The 20,884-nt window shown below is 37.5% G+C and overlaps 1 protein-coding gene across 2 annotated transcripts; it reads left to right on the top strand.

Moving 5' to 3' along the window:
- Positions 1-10,165: 10,165 nt before the first annotated feature.
- On the top strand, positions 10,166-19,021 carry LOC114533093. 2 transcript variants are annotated; one of them, XM_028554676.1, is made up of 5 exons: positions 10,166-10,232; positions 15,687-15,700; positions 16,315-16,672; positions 17,251-17,273; positions 17,697-19,021. In XM_028554676.1, exons 1-5 carry the CDS (start codon positions 10,208-10,210, stop codon positions 18,159-18,161), a joined length of 885 nt encoding a protein of 294 aa, XP_028410477.1. In that variant the 5' UTR covers positions 10,166-10,207; the 3' UTR covers positions 18,162-19,021. The 2 variants fall into 2 exon arrangements, with proteins under 2 accessions (XP_028410477.1, XP_028410476.1); XM_028554675.1 differs by lacking the exon at positions 10,166-10,232 and adding an exon at positions 10,948-11,141.
- The last annotated feature ends 1,863 nt before the right edge of the window (positions 19,022-20,884 follow it).

Below are 20,884 nucleotides of genomic sequence, written 5' to 3'. Positions count from 1 at the left end.
TGAGTTTAGATTTTGTTCATCTATATTTTCTTGCAATATAATTAATTCTCCTATCGTGTTTCATAAGGTATTCTAAAAGTTACCAACCCATGCATTGCCCATGGTTCTTGTCGTATATATCCTTCTTGAATTTGCACTCTGGAAAGGAAAACTACCCAACTAACAATCATATTTAGATTTCTTACCTCCCTCGTTCTCAAACTATATATTTTTTCGGGCGCGCCGAGGTAAATCCAGAAACACGCTCGATTAGGTACAGACAGATTGGGCTCAGCAACTTTTTGGACTTTGAACATCTTTTAAGCAAGCAGCTTTAAGCACCTTTTTCTAAAATAAGAATAATTTTGGCAACTTTGAGCTCACTATACTGGTCACTCATCAAGAATTACTATAAGTTTTGTTGTTTTAAACATTTTTGCAATTCATATTGTACATGGCAGTCGAAGCTTTTATATAAACATCCTTCAAAAAAGCTAATTAAAATGGCTTTCTACAATTTTAACTAGACATATATACATGCTTACAGCAACCCCTCGACATTTCATACCAAGCAAAATATTTAACCCTCTAAGCTTACATTATAAAATGAAGCCAATAGCTGATGTTTCAATTTTTTTAGAAACAAACACAGTCATATGAAATTAAAGGTGAAGTGAAATCACCCATTTTCCTGCTGCATTACCTTTCTTGCATGCAGTTTATAGACTTTTACAGTTTAAGTGAGACTAAATACTTCACTACAGCTAAACCTTCAAAACAGCACAAATAACCTAAATCCCCAAGCACTAAACGTCGAATATTGTTTTTCGATTATTGAATTCATGCAGAGATTGCAGTCGACTCTATAAAAACTTTAACGTGTTATTTGTTACATCAAAACTACGAATTACACTTTCAAGAACTCGTGATGTAAAGCCTTAAATAGTCGGTTAGGTTATCGCAAAACGACATACCAGGCTCATACTCAAATAACTCAATGAAAATAAAATGCGTTCAGAAACAAAATAGACAGTCACCTACCACTTCAACGATTATAAACTACGAGTGCTTCCTTTTCACCGCTAGTATTGAATTTTTAATATTTTCCTAGTGTTTATATCATTTTGTTAGATTCAACGTTTCATTTTGTGTTTTCGAAACATTTTTAAGAAAAATAGTTTTCAAAATGACAGTTAAATTGCTGACGTTTTTCATTCCAATACAAACTTTTTGTCTTAGCCAATCAGCAATTTCCTGGTTAGCAGTCTTTACTCGTTTAAATTTTGCGCATGCGTGCAAATACCATGACCATCGAACGTCTAAAGTCCATGACATTTTGGACAACGTAATGGACGACTTGCGCTTTAGACTAATTTTTGATCGAAGTAATAAAATGAAAATAAGTCACCACAGCTAGAAAGAGCGTACTTGAATTTGTGCAAATGCAAAGTTTGTTTGCAAAATTTGGTAAAATAGGGAAAATATAGCCATGCGAAGTTGGCATATTTTGTATACGTATTACGTGCGGAAATGTGTAACTAGTTTAGTTACAATAAACTTTCGACCGTAATACAAAAGTATACAAAAATCCACAACTTCGCATGGCTATATTTTCCGTAATTTACACCATTTCGCAGCCAAAGTTGGCAGTTTTACTAATTTTAGTAAGCGCTTTCAGAAAATGTCTTTTTTGCCGCTTAGATAAGGTGGCTCCCTACAATTTTTTAAAATATTGAAAACTTTTGGTTTTGATTCAAAATTTTAGCACGAGATTTCTTGCTAAGAAAAAGAAATTTCCCAGATATATTAACCAACATTCTAACAGTCCGAAATTGCCCATAAGCATGACGTCATTATCGTTGTTATGGTAACAATGGCGATTCAACATGGCCAACATTTTACCTATTCACGCATTTTACTCGAAAACAAGTTCGGTTACCCCAATTTTTTATTTTATAAAAAGTTTTCTTACAAAATTGGAAAATTTGAACCAGTTAAAAAAAATTCTATAGAGCCAAAATTATCAAAAATTAAAAAACGTGATTTTTTGTTATAGAAATTTTTTGGCTCTATAGAATTTTTTTAAACTTGCTCAAATTTCCCATTTTTTTGTAAGAAAACTTTTTATAAAATAAAAAATTGGGGTAACCGAACTTGTTTTGGAGCAAACTGCATGCGTGAATAAGTAAAATGACAGCCATATTGAATCGCCATTGTTACCATAACAACGGTAATGACGGTTAATATATCTGGAAAATTTCATTTCGTTTAGCAAGAAATTTCCTGCCAAAAATTTCAATCTAAATAATTAGTTTTCAATATTCTTAAAACTGTAGCGAGCCACCTTCGAGCCACCTGTGTTTTACAAGCGCAAGTCGTCCATTGAATTCAACTATGTTCTCCCGTGTTCCGGGTGTAATTTCAAATCTCCGGGCGGAGTTAGTACCCTCCACAACGGCTCGGGGAAAATATTGAACACTCGTAAGTCGTGAGTCAGATTTAAAATTTTAGCTGATTTGCTAAAAACCAGAAATTTCCCAGTCACGAACAGTCAGAAATTGTCCATAACTATGACGTCATCGCCGTTGTCCCCAAGCGGGCGAGGGTACTAATTCCGCTCGGAGAGTAGGAATTACACCCGGAACCCGGAAGAACATAGCTGAATCCAAAGTTGTCCAAATTCTGTCATGGAAGGTCGACGTTCGGTGGTTTTGTATGTTATGCGCATGCGCTAGTAACGACTGGTAATCAACAAACGTTCCGATTGGCTAAGACAGAAAGTTTGTATTTCAATGAGAACGTCAACAATTTAACTGTGATTTCGTAAACCTTTTTGTAAAAGCGTTTCATAATTCATATTCATAAAATAAAATGAGAAGAAAGAAGATATATGAAGCATGACAGATAGCAAAAAAGAACATGGATACGAGATAAGAAATTAGTCTAAAGCGCAAGTTTGATATCAAAATATCAAAAATAAACATATGAACCAGAAGCAATCAATTTCTATGCGGGCAACACTCATTTTTAAAATAATTGTTTTCCATTTTATCACGAAATTTTTTTTATTTTGAGCAAATTTTCAGCCTTTTTGGGCAACTTATTGACATCTGTTTGAACAACTTTATCGCGATTTACAGGTACAATCCATCTCTGCCTACGATCGATCCCCGGGATATTGATTATACGGCTAGAAACTCAAACTCACATAGTGGTTCCCGGCTACAAAGTGAAACTCGAAAGTGTAAATGAAGAGAAATAATTTCTACATTAAATTAAATTTTAAACAAGACGCCTGTTCTGGCGTTAACTCCGGCGCACGTGCCAGTCTTCAATATAGAGCTTCTGAACATAAACAATACAGTTCATATTCGCATTTAGATGCCTTGCGAACCTAAACGTTCGATCGCGAAATTCAAAAGGACATCGTACTTTAAAAAGTATAGAAGTTCAATTGTTCAAACATGTAAATAAACCGCATGATATATTCGCTTTGTCTTACACTTTGCCTTTGGAATTCGCGTTTATATAGTTATAATAAATCTTCAATCCTGTGCAAACTACGACTAGTCAAAGCGCCCATACACGACCACATCATCTTGTTAAACGGCGAAATAGCAGCGATATTACTAAAATAGGACCAGAATCTACATGTATTAAATATATTCTTACCCCAATTCAATCTAAACTTAGTCGAAAAGCATGAAAAGAACGGTTTATTTGTTGCTCTTGGAGGAATTGCCGTATCATGCGAGCGAAATCGAATCGCGCATCGGAAAATTAGCCAAAGCTGTGCACCACAACTCTTGGCAGATAAGACTGGGACGTAGATAAATACGGTTACATACACATTTTAAATACTACAATGTTTCGCGCCATTCAGACTTGCGACGACGAAAAATAAAAAAAAAAATAAAAAAAAAAACAACAAAACAAAACCGAGGCGAATTTTCAACTCCGTCGCTGACGCCGGAGTAATTAGGAATATTCATCAGTACAGCTTGAAAGAGCATCCCAAACTATGCTTTTATGTGTGATTGCATTGCGTTTATGTCTGATTTAGGATTTTTTTTAAATGAATAATTATTTTCTTTATTTCAGTTTTCGGAGTGAAAACGTAAGACGGAAATGGAGTAGCGTGCGTGGGTTCGCATTTTTGCGAATAATATTAACTGGAAAACGAGTGCTTCCTTAATCAAAGCGTGGATGTGTACAAAGGTCATTGATATTGTAGATTTGTAGACCTTACGCAAACCTGCAGTACATATACCACTTATTAACCGAATTTGAGGTCCGTACTAGAAAAATATCAAACCGAGGTCTTGACAGTGCGGACCGAACGTATTCGGTTAATAAGGGATTTATTATATAGCATACAGCGAGGCATACAGTATTTAGTTTATTTATTTATTCAATGCGCTCTTTCGGCTCTTTCGCCAGCCAGTCGCCAAGCAAGCACTGAAGTGGCTTCCAAAACTTTGTTTTTTATTCGTTAAATAAGAATGATACAGTAATATAAACAAAAATTCTCATATTCAAAACATTTTTACATTCAGCACATTCTCAAATCTTTCGGAAAGAATATCTAACTTCTATTGAACAAAATTACAAAGAAACTGAACGGTAATAAAAATGTTTTCATGCATAAAGTTTCGATTTTGTTGCTCGCTGTGTTTTTGTATATTAAAAGCGTGTCGTTGTCAAATTGATCTCTATACACATTTAATAAACAAATTACTTCATGGTTGGCTCGTTTGTACGATTTTTATTATGCACTCGTTGCGAAGCATCGCAAACTCACTCGTTCGCTGCGCTCACTCGTTCGTATTGCGATCCTTCACAACTCGTGCATAAAAATCGTACGCACTTGCCAACCATGAAGTAATCGCTATATATCCTATACTATACAGGGTGTATCAAAAAAAGTGTCCCAAATGTAAAATTTTCGTTTTTCAGGATATTTTGCAGAATTTGGCAAATATTTGTGTTCTTAGAGATAGTTAAGACTTATCTGGTATATCTAGGCCAAGTTTGGTTTTTCATTAACAAAATTATGTTACAGGGGGGGTGGTTCCTTTCCATTGATATTGAGAGGGCTTGCGCGCGAAAATGTGAAGCTGAAATTGAGATATTATTTAGCTGTCTAAAAGTAGGAAAGCTTTTTAATAAACTGTCAAAGTTTCAGAAAAAATAATGCATACTGGGAGCAACGCGCGACCCCTAAAGGTGACAAATATTTCATTGCGCGCAGTGCATATGCATTAAATGCACCGTTGATTTTAGCGTGACCGATCTCATGCAAGGCTGGGCAAATGAATAAATTAAAGCGAGAAACTGAACACAAAAACAAAGCGATTTATTCGTGATGTTAATCCTCAGCATGTCCACCATTTCATTCTAAGCAAAATGCGGCTCGTCTGAGCATAGTAAACACTGAACAGCAAACCATTTGTTTGTCCATTCGCCTACATTTGCCGGTGGTAGCGTAGGCGATTTGCAAGAAAGAATTTCGAACGAAATGGAGAATTTAAGGCAGGATAGACAAATGGTTCGCCGTTCAGTGTTTACCATGCTCAGACGAACCGCAGTCTTTTTGTTCAGTTTCTCGCTTTAATTTATTCATTTGCCCAGCCTTGCATGAGATCGGTCACGCTAAAATCAACGATGCACTTAATCCACTGCGCGCAATGAAATATTTGTCACCTTTAGGGGTCGCGCGTTGCTCCCAGTATGCATTATTTTTTCTGAAACTTTGACAGTTTATTAAAAAGCTTTCCTACTTTTAGACATCTAAATAATATCTCAATTTCAGCTTCACATTTTCGCGCGCAAGCCCTCTCAACATCAGTGGAAAGGAACCACCCCCCCGGTAACATATTTTGTTAATGAAAAACCAAACTTGGCCTAGGTATATCAGATAAGTCTTAACTATCTCTAGGAACACAAAAATTTGCCAAATTCTGCAAAATATCCTGAAAAACGAAATTTTACATTTGGGACACTTTTTTTTGATACACCCTGTATAATGCCTACATTGCCTGAACACTGTCAGGCACGCGAGTCGCAATTGGGCTGCCTATGCTAATACACTCACTTTGTTGCTGACTTGAAGATACTGAGCTAAAACCGAGTTGAATCGCCTTCTTATACATGCGGTTCTCCATCACCATGCTTATCTTTTATTCAAAACTCCTTATTAGGTGTTATTTATTCCAAAATCACCTTCGCATATAATTACGAGTATTGAGAAAAGTATTCTATTTCTCAATACTCGCATTCTAGCTCAGTTGATTTAGGTATGGAATGAACGTTAGTCAGCGGACGCCTGTTTCATCCTTCTCCCCCTATACACACGTCGCCTTTAAAGACAATCCTTCTTAATTCACCAATACCTAAATCCCATTCCTTATCCCCCAAATCTCCCTAAAGGTAACGATCATGCATGAAAAGCAAACGCTTAAGTGCGCAATTCAGTGCGGGACCACGTCCACCACCATTGGTCCACGCACAAATCACCGCTTGATTGTCGACTGTAGCATCTACACGGGTATTCTCAATCTCCTCTCTGAGAATAACACTGTCTCCAAAGCAATTGCCTCCTTAACCGAGATATCCCATCGTGCATCCCACGGAGACCAATAGTCGGACACCTCGAAAAACGCCGGTGAGGTCATTTGACCACCCCAGCCAAACGCCGATGCATCTGAAGCAACTGTCACCTGAGTACGGCGTTCTTCCCTCCAAGGCAACGATTGACGCCAAGCATCCAACGAAGACCAATGAGCAACCATTTCTCACGATGGACCACGTAACCGAATCGATTTGCCCGTTCTTTGAGCCTTCGAAATAGCTGCATTTATTTCACGGGTGAATAAAATAGCGCAGGAACGGCCAGCGAGAAAGACACACGTTTCCCTACCAATGTTTGCAAAACTTTGACAGTGACCGTCCTCCACATTAAAATCTCCGACACTAAAGCCAAAAAACTAGCTTGCTTCTCTGGAATCATTTGAAATATCTCCTCCAAAGACTGATTAACCAAAAACCCAAGATATAGCGCACCACCTTACGAGGTACCAGAATAGATTTCGACAAATTGAGAAAATATCCCAACCGGGTAAAAAAATACGTCACTAAAAACAGATTTGATTTCGCGGCCAAAAAACAGCGCTGGTCAACATCGTCCACAAGTGAATAATTTATGCCCCCTGGTTTAAGGAAACGCGTAACTGGCCATCGTGTCGGTCATCAATATACAACGAACACGGTATATGAATCGAACGGAAGTAATGAGATACCACCAACCCGGTAGTATGGAGACGTTTTTCACCCAAAAGAAAGAGAATTATATACGAAAACCCATCCGCCCCATTGTATACCAAAATATCGACGCGTATCCTGGTCAAGCAACAGATGATCATAACCCGACTTATCATCGAGGACCGTCTGGTAAGAATCACGCTCAACATGCCGAAGAAGGTCACTTAGCCGGCCTAACTGAAAAAGATTGTCTTTGATACACAACAAAAAAATGTGCATCATAGCATAATCTAGGCTTATTTGGGTCAACGGTTAATGGAAGAACCAAACGAATCATTCCTACTTCACCAACTCTCCCAAGTTACGATACAGTGCCATTCCTAGTCCATTCCATCAACGTTGCGCGAATAAACTGGGCAAACGGACGACAAGGATTATTTGAAAAATGAGACACTGGCGGTCGATCCGAATCATAGGTACATACGTGCCTCGTTCGTCACTTGAAATACCAAGTCTTGCGCTGTGTCAATTACTACGACGATAACAAGATCTTAAGAATGCTTAGGTTCTTCCGATAAAATCATAGACGATCTACACCATAGTTTTGAATATATATTAGGTTCTTCCGATAAAATCATAGACGATCTACACCATAGTTTTGAATATATATATATATATATATATATATATATATATATATATATATATATAGATATATATATATATATATATATAATTATATATATATATATATATATACAAGAACGCACAAGTTCAAAGTCAAGTGAATTCGAACTAATTACAAAAGTGTTATAGCTATTGATATCTAAAAATTAATATTCCAAAAGTCCCCGTTACCCCTAGTGCGAGTGTATTTCTATCCTTTCGTAACTAACCAATCATGTGCGATATAGTGTGTAGAATTAAGAGCAAATGTGCCAATATACTGTCAATTCTTGACATCCTCTGAAGGGTGCGAGAGTATGGATGCCCCATGTCTCAATTTCTCCTTTGCCTGTTGTGCCTTTGCTCGTACAGGTCTACTTGACTCTCCACCGGTAACGTAATGTGGTTGTGAATTTGTTGAGGGATTCTTTTCATCCAGATCTTTGTCGACGGTGGACTTTTCCTCTTCTGTCGCTGAGGAGTTCGATCGAACTTCGATTGGGTTCTATCAAACATGTGGATGCAGCTACGATCAATCTAAACACGGAAGATGGGGAAACAATTCCTATTCAAGTATTGATAATTCCTACAGTCCCAGTTCCACAGAGAAGTTTCATCACCGCTGAAATTCGAAACCTCCCACACTTTAACGGCTTAAAATTCGCATATCCAATGACGACTGACGATCACTTCCACATGCATGTCTCTCTTGATCGGTGCAGACCACTACTGGGCGTTGTCCAAGACGAAATCGTTAGAGGACCCGGCCCAACCGCAGCGAAATTAAGAATAGGCTAATTGCTTTCATGAGCCACAACCGGACAGACTCTAATGACCACATCACTCAACGTGACTATTTTAAAGGCCATCGTTTCAAGCGAACACGAGGACAAAGTTCTAGAACCTCGAGTCCAATTCTGGAACCTCGAGTCTATCGGAATCCTGCCAAACAAGACAACAACAATAACAACAACAACAATAATTTAATGCACCTCATACACACCATCACTGTTATTTACAATATTATATTGAAATATAAAGCATGTATTTGGCACAGGTAATCAAAAATAGCATAGCTAATCGAGTCTGATTACCCATGGTAGAGTATATCGCTTTTCCATGAAACTTTTAGCGGTGGCAGGTTTTTAAAGATGCTCTGGCACCTCGAATAAATGAGTGCCAGAACATTATTAATTATAATTACGAGACAACAAAACACGAAGAGAAGTTTGTTCAAACATACATGGACTTCTCAATACGAGTAGAGAATGGTCGATACTGCGCAAAGTTACCATGGAAACCTAACCACGATCCCCTCCCGCCAACGCCGGAAGCAGTAGCACGAGGAACAACCCGCTCCACTGTACGGAGACTAGCTAAGGATCCAAAGATGCTGAAAATTTACGATGAACTTATCAAGGAACAGCTACAACGAGGTTTCATCGAAAAGGTTACCAATCCCAAAACAACAAACGGTTACTGCTATTACATTCCACATCACGCTGTTTTAAAGGATTACCCGACCACACCTATGCGATTGTAGTTGTAGCTCCAGTTCCAGCCAACCGAGCCTAAACTCGTGCCTTTCCACTGGTCCTGACATCCCTAATGACATAACCGCCAACCTCGAGCTCGTCCGTTTTCAATGCTATCGGTATGCCTTAACTGCAGACATAGAGAAAGCCTTTCTAAATATTACGTTGGATGCTGACGACAGGGACGCAACAAGATTTTTCTGGTTATGTGACCCATCCAACCCTGAACGTAAATTCGACGTGTATCGATTCAAGTCGATCTTATTCGGTGCATCATGTTCTCCCTTTATCTTGAACGCCACGATCAAGAAGCACCTTCATAACCAGGACGACCACATTACGCGAAGAATGAAAGCTGACATCTGTGTAGACAACTTAGCATCTGGCACAGATAACGAAGACGAAGCCTCGATTTACTTCAATCACAGTAGATCGATGATGTCTGTCGGCCAGTTCAACTTACGAGAATGGAACTCAAACAGTTCCAAAAATTCGCACACTCACCGAAGAAGAAAACGCTCGCGAAGAAAACACCGAAACGAAATTGCTTGGCCTCCGCTGGAACAGCCACACCGATATACTAAAACTTCAAGAACTACGATCCCTTAGTAATCCCAAAGAAACCGCGATATCCTTGACTAAACCTCTTATTAGGTACGTGTTAAATTTATTCCAAAATCACCTTCGCATATAATTACGAGTATTGAGAACAGTGGGAAATATCACTTGGCATACGTGAATAAGGATTTTTTGCCACAAGAACATGCATGGAAGGAAAAGCAATTAATGATTGTGAGTAGCCAAAAATTATATTTACCTATACGCATTTTGTGACAAAAATCAATTATATCTCCCATGTCATTGATATAAGTACGATTTTCTTCTTTTGAGTAATGTGAACGAGCGGATAAATAACAGATGTGCGAATACAGATACTTGTCAAATCCATCAAATGACCAAAACAGCGCCGACTATCACCGTAAAATTTGCAAGCGTAACGAGCCTACATATTTCTATTCCACTTGTCCCATAATGACTTTCTATATTTTTAAAATTTTATCATGTATAATACATATGAGATAAACTTCCGGCTCGATCGATGACCTCACTTGCGTTTGTAAGGTCCAGAATGACGATGTTTTCTGCATTTATACTTCTTCATCCTTAGCATTTTAATACATATTACACAAGGCTATCTTAGTATACAAGTGGCAGCTATCTTAATTGTCATTAATTTTCGATGATAATCTATAAAGGGCGACAATAAGCTTCGCAGAACTTTTTTCTATTTTCTTGATTGTCAGTTTTTCTTTCGATCAAGTATAACTAAGATAATACAAGATATGAGTAATCACTGGCTTTCCTTTTCCTAATCAAAAAAGAAAACCAAAATATTCAGAAGAAATACCAATATCATGATATTTTTAATGTCCAGTTATCATCACCCACGCACGCTAGACATTGCGACTGATGAAAAAGAAACTATGACGTAAACGGATGTCGACTTCTTGTTGTTAATCACCCAGGGTGTGTGTAAACACTTGTAAGTCTTGTATCCTTCTAAGAATAAACTATAACTGCGTTACCTCATTCCTGTCAAGACGTGCTACACAAACGAAGACGTTCAAATCATGAAATTTAACTTGATTATACTATTCCTAGCATGTTTGGGGTCATTGGCGAAGATTCACGGCTCTGTCGGTAGGTTTTGTAGAGTACTGATTCTTCTCTTTTGACTGCGTCATTTAGGAATGTGTCGTTGATAATACACAACAACAAGTAGAAATGTTGTTTTAAATTGTTTTGAATACATCAGCATTCTAGTTCGTTGTTCTATCCTACCTTGTTGCTAGATTTACATAAACAGAATGCAGATATGGGTCGATCAGGCCCCATAGGGCTTGTTAGAAAGATCCAGGTGGAAATCTTTCTCTATAGATGGAAAATAGATGGTAGTAGCTATTAGAATCGAACTAACAACGCATCGCCGTAGCTTAACTTCCTAAAATGCAGAAGCTATAATTTTATATATTTAGGGTAGATCAAATTGACACTTCACTCGATGCAGGTAAATTCTAGAGGTTCAAAGGGTCTTGATTTCGAGTAAATTATACACACTTTCCTGGCTTGAATTTGAAGTATGTATAATTCCACTCGAAAGACCCTGGTATATATTTAGTTTAAATCACTAAGTTAGTGTATGCATAGGAATTCATAGATACGTTGACGTTGTGACTTGCGATATAAAAGTTTCCTTATAATTGAAGAAAAGAAATATGCCTAAGCGTTATATACAAGGGGGGGTATTAGTAAAAATGTATAATGCAAATCATATTAAATATCTTTAACTCAACGGCGAATAGCTTCCTCCGGAATTCTACTAGTTTCTAAGTTATTGTTTTGTTGATTTGCTTTACCTTATTAATATTTATATATTCGGTGCTATGCAATTAATCAATCACAACTAAAATCTGCCAACATTGGTATGGAGCTTTATAAACGCGTCAATAATGAAATAAGTCCTTATGTTTGTCATGAAATATATAAAGAAATCGAAAAAAATCGATTCTATCTAAGGAAACTGAAATAATATCATCGCAAATACACATAAATACGCTGCCAAAAATGCTATGAGAATAAAGACGAAATATATATATATTGCCAACTGATAATATGCCCTGACACAGATGAAGACATTAGCTAAAAACTTAGAGGAAGACAAATACGTGCGTGGGTGTACTTAAGATGACTCCTTATATAGTGCGCAATTCAACATTATTTGAGTCTAGGTAATTGTCGAGAGTCGATAATAAAATGTCGGGAGTCGAGAGTAAAATGTCGAGAGTCGATTTCGCACACAAAGGATGTTTTTATTTATGTATTAAGTTTACTTTAACTTAGATTTCACTGCACGTTATACCTGTGCTAAGAGACTACGAAAGATAGTTGTATATTATAATTATATGTTAATTGGGTGTAAATATGGTAATATAATAGAAATAAATATATATATGGATATATATATGGATATAAAAACCAAGGAGAGAGTTTAAAGCGAGAAGTTGAAACATGACAAGTCAGTAAATGAGTAAAACGGTCCTAAGAGCTATAAAGAAAATTTGAGTAGAGTAAGCGGGGTATCGTAGTGAACCGTTTGGAAATTTATCCTATATTTGATAAAGTTGAAGTAAAGCATTGAAAGTTAAGCTAAATTGAAGCGATGGGTTTCAGTACTGATCAAGGCAAAACCCAGAAGTTTCGTGAAACTGAACGAATCAGGGAAGCAATAACTGATTTAGTCATAAAGCAAAATACACGAAACGAGGGGTTTCGCTGGAAATCGCTTGGTGATACATGTCAGACAAAGTGTTGGACGCTAGTCGAAGAATCGAGACGGCCACTGTCTGGGTCGATCGGGTTTGTTTAAAAATAATGTAGGAAAAAGTATATAGATAAGGGTAGTTAAGTAGAATAAAGCATTTCATTAATTATCATAATACTTTGGTTGTTTTTAATTGCTATATTTGCAGCGCCCACGTCTACGAAAGAAATCATCACATGGCTACGCTACCGCAAATAATCCCCATGGCCATGCATGCATGTAAACTGTGGCGTAGCCTGACGATTTTGTCCCGCTATGCAAATTTCGAGTTATTATAATTATTCATGTCTTTAGAAATCTATTGTTTTCACAGTCAGTGAACACAAAAATATTAGCATAGCGGGACAAATCGACAGGCTGGCTACGCTACTGCATGTAAAGACTGAAAGTGGCCACTGTTGATAGAATATATACATGGTTTGGCGACGACATAAAACAATACAACCATTAACTATGTTGAGGTTGATTTATGCACAAAATTGTTCCTTTCTCATCACGTGTCTATTGTATTTTACACAGATAAACCAAAAGCAATCTTATAATTAACATATTTTTCAAGTCAAGGTTGAGGAGCTTAGCAAGACGAATGCCATTGGTAAATTTGGCTAAAATGCAATAGACACGTGACGAGAAAGAAACCATTTTTTGCATAAACCTGGACAATAACATAGTTAATGAGTTGTATTGTACTTTTATTTAGTCTCCAAACCATGTATATTTCAATAACTGTGATAAAAGGTTACACAAACTATCTAAAACTTTTTATCATAATTATCATGTAGTATTTTGTCCGCTATCTCGGAAACGTACGAATTTTAGTAGCGTCGCCAGCCTATCGATTTAGGCCAGTTTCCTATATACTAACGATAATTTTCGCGCGGAGCGACATTTCACTTTTGTTTCAGAGCTCTCAACTGCAACCATCTGGAATAAATTGCTTGAATACAAAGGAATAAAGTCGCTTCGCGCGAAAAATATCGCTAGTGGGGAATCGGCTTTTGTCCTATTAATTAATAAATAGGCTAATATTTCGGCATTAATATTAGGCTAATATTGCGATAATAATCAATTTCTAAAGAAACGAACAGTTATAATAACTAAATCGTAAATAGAAAAATAAACCAGAAAAACTGTATCATATCTCTGGCTCGCCGTGTCAACTTGATAAGATATCTATAATCTGTTTCACTGAACGTTGTCCGGATTTACGTCCCTACTTAGCAAAATTATTTATTTCATTAATTATATTACAGCAAAAACCTCTCGAATCACGCAGGAGAAACTGATTTACCCCACATGTCACCGTATATGTAATTTTAGCAAAAATTGCGCGAATGTTGATACAATTCGATAACAATTTGCCCAACAGCCCTAGACTCAAATGTCTCTAGGGGTAGCTTCCCCCAGCAGCTCCCTTCCCCCACCGGGTGCACCTATGCAGGAGTGCTGTTAACATCTGCCCACATTGCATGTAATAGTATACTAATAATGAATTTTATGCAATGGTAAGAATAATTTCATGAGGTGTAAGATGGAATGTTCCAAAAATTCCTTCCTTTCTTACCATTGCATGAATGAAAACATTAATTATTTGTTTTATATGACACCTCAAAAGATCGACTTATCATATTGCACTAAGAATATTGCAAATGATGCATAATATAAACGCAATTAAAACTTAGCGAGATTTAGTGAAACAACCATGCAATGGAAAAAACTATTTGGACGAAAATAACGACTGAAATAACCAGTCGTAGTAAAACACTAAGCAATAAAACTTTTTGTTTAATTCCCACGTTCTTTGTGTATTTTCTTAGAAAAAATATTCGGGATTGCTAAGGGATACATTTAAGTTTACATGTTTGTCGTTAACCGTTTAGCGATGACGTTTCTAGGCGGTTTTTGACACGTTTCTAGGGCGTAGCTTTAACGTTCTGTAATTTTGGCTTTCTATTTCGGTCAGCTTTGTCAACAACGTTTGAATTTTGAACAAAACATTGAAGCCACGCCCTAGAGACTTGTCAAAATCCGCCTAGAAACGTCATCGACCAAACAAGAAGAATCATTACGTACGTCATTGTGAAGGGTCAGATTTTTCGAAATGGACTGGGTCATAATATTTTTACTATAACTAATTTAGATGTCATTCTAAAAGAGGGCTTTTTAAAGTAAAATGCTTTAAGCTCGAACAAAGTGTCGACGCATTTCCGACTGATATGAGATTATGGCGTCATAAGGCGCTCCGACAAATTGAGTTATCATGTGCCTGGTGTTATTTGTCCCCGTTCTTCTAACTAATAGTATAAAGGGCGAAAAATCACAATCATAATTTACAGTTAGAAAAAATTAAACGTGTTTCCGCATAAAAATAGTAAATTTACTTGATATTTTCGATTCGGTCCAATAAAATAATAATATATACTTTTGTCAAAGATCTGGTTTCTGATTGGTTGCTTTTAAGACTCAGATCAGCTTCTTTTATTTAAATATATAAACGTGCAAAAGAGGCTGCAGTCTAGATTCAAGGTTAATAGTATTTAAATATTTTGTTCCGCTACTATGCACTTTGGAGTAAAAATCCGCACTTTCAAAAGCAAGCCTTCGTCGTTACATTAATGTCTCGCGCACATTGGCGCAGGAAGCACGATAATTCGGAGGAGGGGCATTTTCATATACGTTCTTTCCCAAATCGATTGTCTTTTCAATGAACATATTAATATGTGCCCGCCGATTATCGTGTTTCCGACGCCATTTCTCGCGCATTATTTTATTTCATTCTTATTGTGCCACATTTTTACTATATTTTACTATAATTATATATCCCCTATTGATTTAATTAAGTTTATGTTATTCTTATTTCACAGGCCCCAGTCCAACGGTAAGTTTGAAATAATATACCTATCGCATGACCATAAATGTTTATATATGTATATATATGACCTTGTTTAATTTGTATATCTGCCATTATTATATATTTACGTATTAAAATTTACGATCTGTCGAAAGGTGAATAAAAATTTGCTATTCATATCCAAAAAATGAACTTTACGCTAGTTGCGAAATTATTTGCGCAGCCATTGAAATAGACTTTTTCATAATGACGTCAAACGCGCAAAGTCTGATGTTACACCAAGTTTAATTGGCTCGATAGTTTAGTATCAACATCAGTCTTACCGCATTTCACATCATTATAAGAAAAGTCTATTTTAATGCCTGTGCAACTAATTTCGCTTCTATTCTGGGATTTGAATTAAAATACGTTTCCCTGGGTAATCAAAACAAGCACGCAAAGTGAATTAAACTTATGAGTTCGACTACAAATTGGTAAGTTAAAAACAGAACTAAGAGAATTTCTTGTTTTAATCATGCATATACGAGAAAACTCAAACTCAACCTCCGCCTAAAATCTTCAAGTTTAAGTGTATACAGGGGCGTAACTAGAACGATAATGGGTGGGGGGCGAATATTCATATATTGTTTTTCTTGGCTCAGATTTATGTTCAAGTTCAACTCAGTTTTACTGACCTCACAAATGAAGATGTCATACCAGCTATAAATGTGACTGCGGCACAGGGAACAACAGCTTTTCAATTTCTCCAGCTTGCCTCCGATCAAAACCCATGTTATCTATTTCAATACATAACATACCCGAGTCTTGGTCATTACATAACCACCATATGCTGTGTAGAACAAAACACAACATCAAAGTTCTACTGGTTCGTCTACATCAATAACACCCAATCTCCCGTTGGAGTTGATCTTATAAAGCCAAATAATGGAGATGTCCTTAAATTTGAGTACCGGTTTATAAACTCTACTGGTGGTTCTCATTCTAATACAACTTCTGCAGGTATGTTTATACCTTGAAAGTAATACTTTTAGTAGTTTATTATACCTTCAGAACTTTATGTGAAGTACATTTCGACTTTGCATGCATGGAAATATACGGTGAATGCATTTAGACAAAAACTTCTCGACGTGCTTACTTTCATATCTAAGAACGCTCACCCCAGAAAGTTTGTTCATGTTTGGGAACTGAAGTACGGATATATGCATATATGCAATCTTACCTACATCGGCAGAAAGTCATGATAGACCTGGTCTAAAGAATACCGGACGAAAAATTTCGCTTGGTCGAAAAATTCCCCCTAGGGGAAAACCGCCTTTAAAGCCGGTTTTCCAGTATAGGCGAAATTTTTTCATCGAACGAAATTTTTCGCTTGATTTTCTTTTCAATTGCGAGAAATCGACCGTTGCGGACGCCTTGCATCACCGGTCACAATTGAAAAGAAAATTGAGCGAAAAATTTCGTTCCATCAAAAAATATCGCCTAGTGGAAAACCGGCTTAATTCCACGCATCAATAATTCCCAAAAAAATATTTTATGATCTATTAGCACAATTCTAACCTGAAATATTCCTTATACAGGAGCTGATAACGCTACTGCAACGGTAAGATATTATACACATAACATTCTTACATCGTGCATTTTGCTCTATCTTGAAAGAAATTATTCTCTTGGAAATTTCTAAGCGACATTCTTGATTCTTCTCATTCTTGAACTTTTGCTGCGAACCAAATATATATAATATAGAGCAATTTAACCAGCTTTTTTCTTAGGATAGTAGCGACATTTTTGAATCAAACTTTTACTGTACCGAACGTAATTGTGGATGAGCCAACGTCTTTGTTTAAGTTCATTCGCATTCGATCTGGCATATGAAACGTTCGACGTCTAAAACAGACCTGCCTAGAACAGAAATGCCTAGATATAATGCCTAAATACACATTAAGTTGTAGAATATTGCCCTCCAATTTTCCCGTTTTGCGCATTTTACCATCGAATTAAAATTCCTCTTGAACGATTTTCTTAGGTTTCCGTTTCTGTCAAACTTACATTCAACAATTATCCAGACCCAAATGTTTTACCTCCACAACAAATCGTAGCTCCAAATGGAACGACAGCCTTTGAATTCCTTCAACTCGCCTCACAGATCAACCCGTGTTATATTTTCAACTACACGACGTTCAGTTTTGGCCGTTACATTACCACAATATGTTGCGTTGAAGAAAATGTATCTACGAATTATTATTGGTTTATTTACTTAAATGGTCAACTTTCCCCAGTCGGTGCTGATTTACTCAAACCAAAAAATGGAGATACCCTGAAGTATGAGTACCGATTATGGAGGAACCTTAATCATACATTGCCCACCAACAGCACAAAAGCAGCAACAACATCAGGAGAAGGGGGCACGATGCTCTCTCAAAGCTTAAACATATTATTGTTGATAATTATTGGGAACCTTGCCCGAGATTGCTGTTATCATATCCTGTGAAGCGCGAACGAATGATAGTGTGAACCTGTACGGATGAATTTATGGTCATTTTTGATAGATGTTTAATTTGAGGAGTTTTTTGAGATTTAAGATGCGATGTATTTTTTATTGTCTTTTCGGTCAATTGTGACATTTAAGTGTGTTATATGAATCATAATCATATGTACCTATACAGAATGAAAATAAATAATCTTGCGGATGGCTTTAATTAATTCAAAGTCTTCAATATTGTATCGGAGAACAAGAAATACGGCGCTCTACTAAGCGTTGACAAGGACCAAACCATTTGCGACATTTTCCTAGACTATAAGAAAGGTGGTGGTCTTGGACTAAATTTTGCCGTATTTTTAATTTTAGTACATTTGTGTCCTAAACAGGATTGCTGCTCTTTAAAACCACAGTGGACCAATAATTGTGGCGCGCGTGTGTAAAGCAGTATGCACCAGTGAACGCAAATGAAATTGGAACGATAACTCTACAGGATGTATCGAAAAAAGGCAACCACCACTTAATATTATAAACATACTTTTTTTTTAAGCACAATTTTAGGCCTGAGAAATCGGGACTGCAGTGGCTTGTCAGCCATGTCTTTGTGTTGAAGAACGAGTATTGTCCAATTCCAATACTCCAGCAAGCATACCGGTGGTTAGTTTGCTAAAATTACTCCTGCCACTAGTGTCCGTCGTACCGATGGAGAATTGAATATATGATCGGTAAAGAGATATTGTCCATCGGTGCTGATGGAGAATGTAGGATCGAGGGTAATTAATTATCATAGATTATGCAAATCCCGGATGTACAATTTGTTTTTCCATGTGCTTGGACGCCTTTTTGTACATGGATCCTTTTTGATAGCAAATACGAGGTAAAAATCATTATAAATTTGTAATTTTTGTTTAGAAAGATAATAATTTTAAAGATAAAAATTTATTGTTGATAGAACCGTACCCAGAAATAGATTGTTTAAAATTAAAGACGAAAAATCTCGGTGTATGTTGTACGCGTGTCTCGTTTTATATGTACTGGCAATGCTTGCTCTTAAAGTAAGCAAGGGAGCCGTTTGAAGCTTACATAGTTCTCGTTTCGGTGGATTTGAATGATGTTGAACTGACCACGCTATGCCTATGAAAAAGAAAGGAAAAAATTCGAGCAAGAAAGCAAACGTTTCGAAAAACGTACGATCGAGCGTACAGTCGCCGTTGTCTGGGCGAGAATCTAGTTCTGCACCCCATACGTGTCGAGATAAGTCCGGAGAAGAACAGCTGAACGATACAAACGCTCCAGAACCTCAAAATACGCCGGAACCATTGCAAGACAACAACAGCGAATCGAGTGAACAAGCCGAGGGAGTGTTAAGTGTCGCTCAACCGCAAGACCCGATACATGTCGCCTCTGAAGAGGCTACGACGAGTTTTAGTCCACAACGAGATGAACGATATGAAGAACAACAACAGCTAGAGGTTGGTTTAAGTCGTGTCGCCTCCTACTCGCAAAATAACTCAGTTTTGTCACCTTTAGCCGCTGTGTTTGAGGCAAATTTAAATAATATACGCGACAAAAACATGCATGGTCGCGTGGACACCACGCACGATAGTTCCGCGCGTGACAATCACGAAGAAAATACACCTGAACAAGCGCGTGCGAGCACCACGAGCATTGATGCCAGGGCCAGGGGGGAAACTCCCACTCGGACGGTGAATTATGAGGGAATCGGGGCTGGCGTTACGAATTTGTTTGACACGACATGGGTAGAAAGGTGGCGCGAGTTAGAAGAAATACAAAAAGCGCATAGAGAAGCTTAGATAAACAATGAAAAATGCAAGGCTTAAGCTAGAACAGGAAATGAGTCGAGCCAAAGTAGAGCACGAGATAATGATGAAAAGACAAGAAATAGCGCGACAACAAGCTGAGCTGCTTCAGTTAGAGGAAACCTATGGCCACGGTGGGGGGGTCCTAGATAGGGCCTTGGACCGTAGAAATGACACCAATCATGACAGTCCCCGGCAGCAAAATTCGGTTGTCAGCCCTGCGACACCTACAGTATCTGAGCCACAAACCACACAGCAAGATAGCTCGTTTCAATTACAACACTTATTAGAGAAACAGCAGATTACAATGGATGAAGTAGTTAAGGGCTTACGAATGCCACAGAGAGAATACATGAGTTTTTATGGAGAACCACGTGATTTTCCATTGTTTATAAAAAAATTCGAGGTGAATGTCGAAAGTAAGGAAACCAATGATGCAGATAGACTTAATTACTTAATTCAGTATTGTAAGGGAGCAGCAAGACAAGCAATAGAACATTGCATCATAATGCCGCCAGAAGAGGGATACAAACGCGCGAAGGAAATCTTGAGAAAAAAACTTTGGTCGTAATCATATAGTAACTCAAGCCTTCTTGGACAAAGTCGTCGGTGGACCGCCCAACAAGGTAAATGAAAATGACAAGTTGTCACAACTATCCCGTGATATGGAAACCTGTCTCCTCGGTTCTACTCAATTGGGCAATGGAGCGAACATTAACTCTATTGATACTCTCGGTAAGGTAGTCAGACGCCTCCCAATCCACCTTAGATCGAAGTGGGCCGAAAAGGCAAGTCAGTTGTACGATAATCACATCACACCCAGTTTTTCTCATCTCACGGAGCTCGTTCAATCCCGAGCGGCGGTAGCCAATACCTATTTTGGTCAAATCATCACATCAAGAGCGGAAATGCGTA

The sequence above is a fragment of the Dendronephthya gigantea genome, unplaced genomic scaffold, assembly GCF_004324835.1.
Source record: "Dendronephthya gigantea isolate DGI-Jeju-01 unplaced genomic scaffold, DenGig_1.0 000085F, whole genome shotgun sequence".
NCBI lineage: Eukaryota > Metazoa > Cnidaria > Anthozoa > Malacalcyonacea > Nephtheidae > Dendronephthya > Dendronephthya gigantea.
Note: the sequence above shows the minus strand (reverse complement) of the source record. Positions and strands in the feature narration are given on the sequence as shown.

Excerpts from the sequence above, each read along its gene's own strand:
- LOC114533093 (XM_028554675.1), top strand. The coding sequence starts at position 11,072 with ATGAAATTTAACTTGATTATACTATTCCTAGCATGTTTGGGGTCATTG. Across the intron at positions 16,673-17,250 it reads TTCTAATACAACTTCTGCAG|GAGCTGATAACGCTACTGCA; the intron begins GTATGTTTATAC and ends TTCCTTATACAG. Across the intron at positions 17,274-17,696 it reads CTGATAACGCTACTGCAACG|GTTTCCGTTTCTGTCAAACT; the intron begins GTAAGATATTAT and ends CGATTTTCTTAG.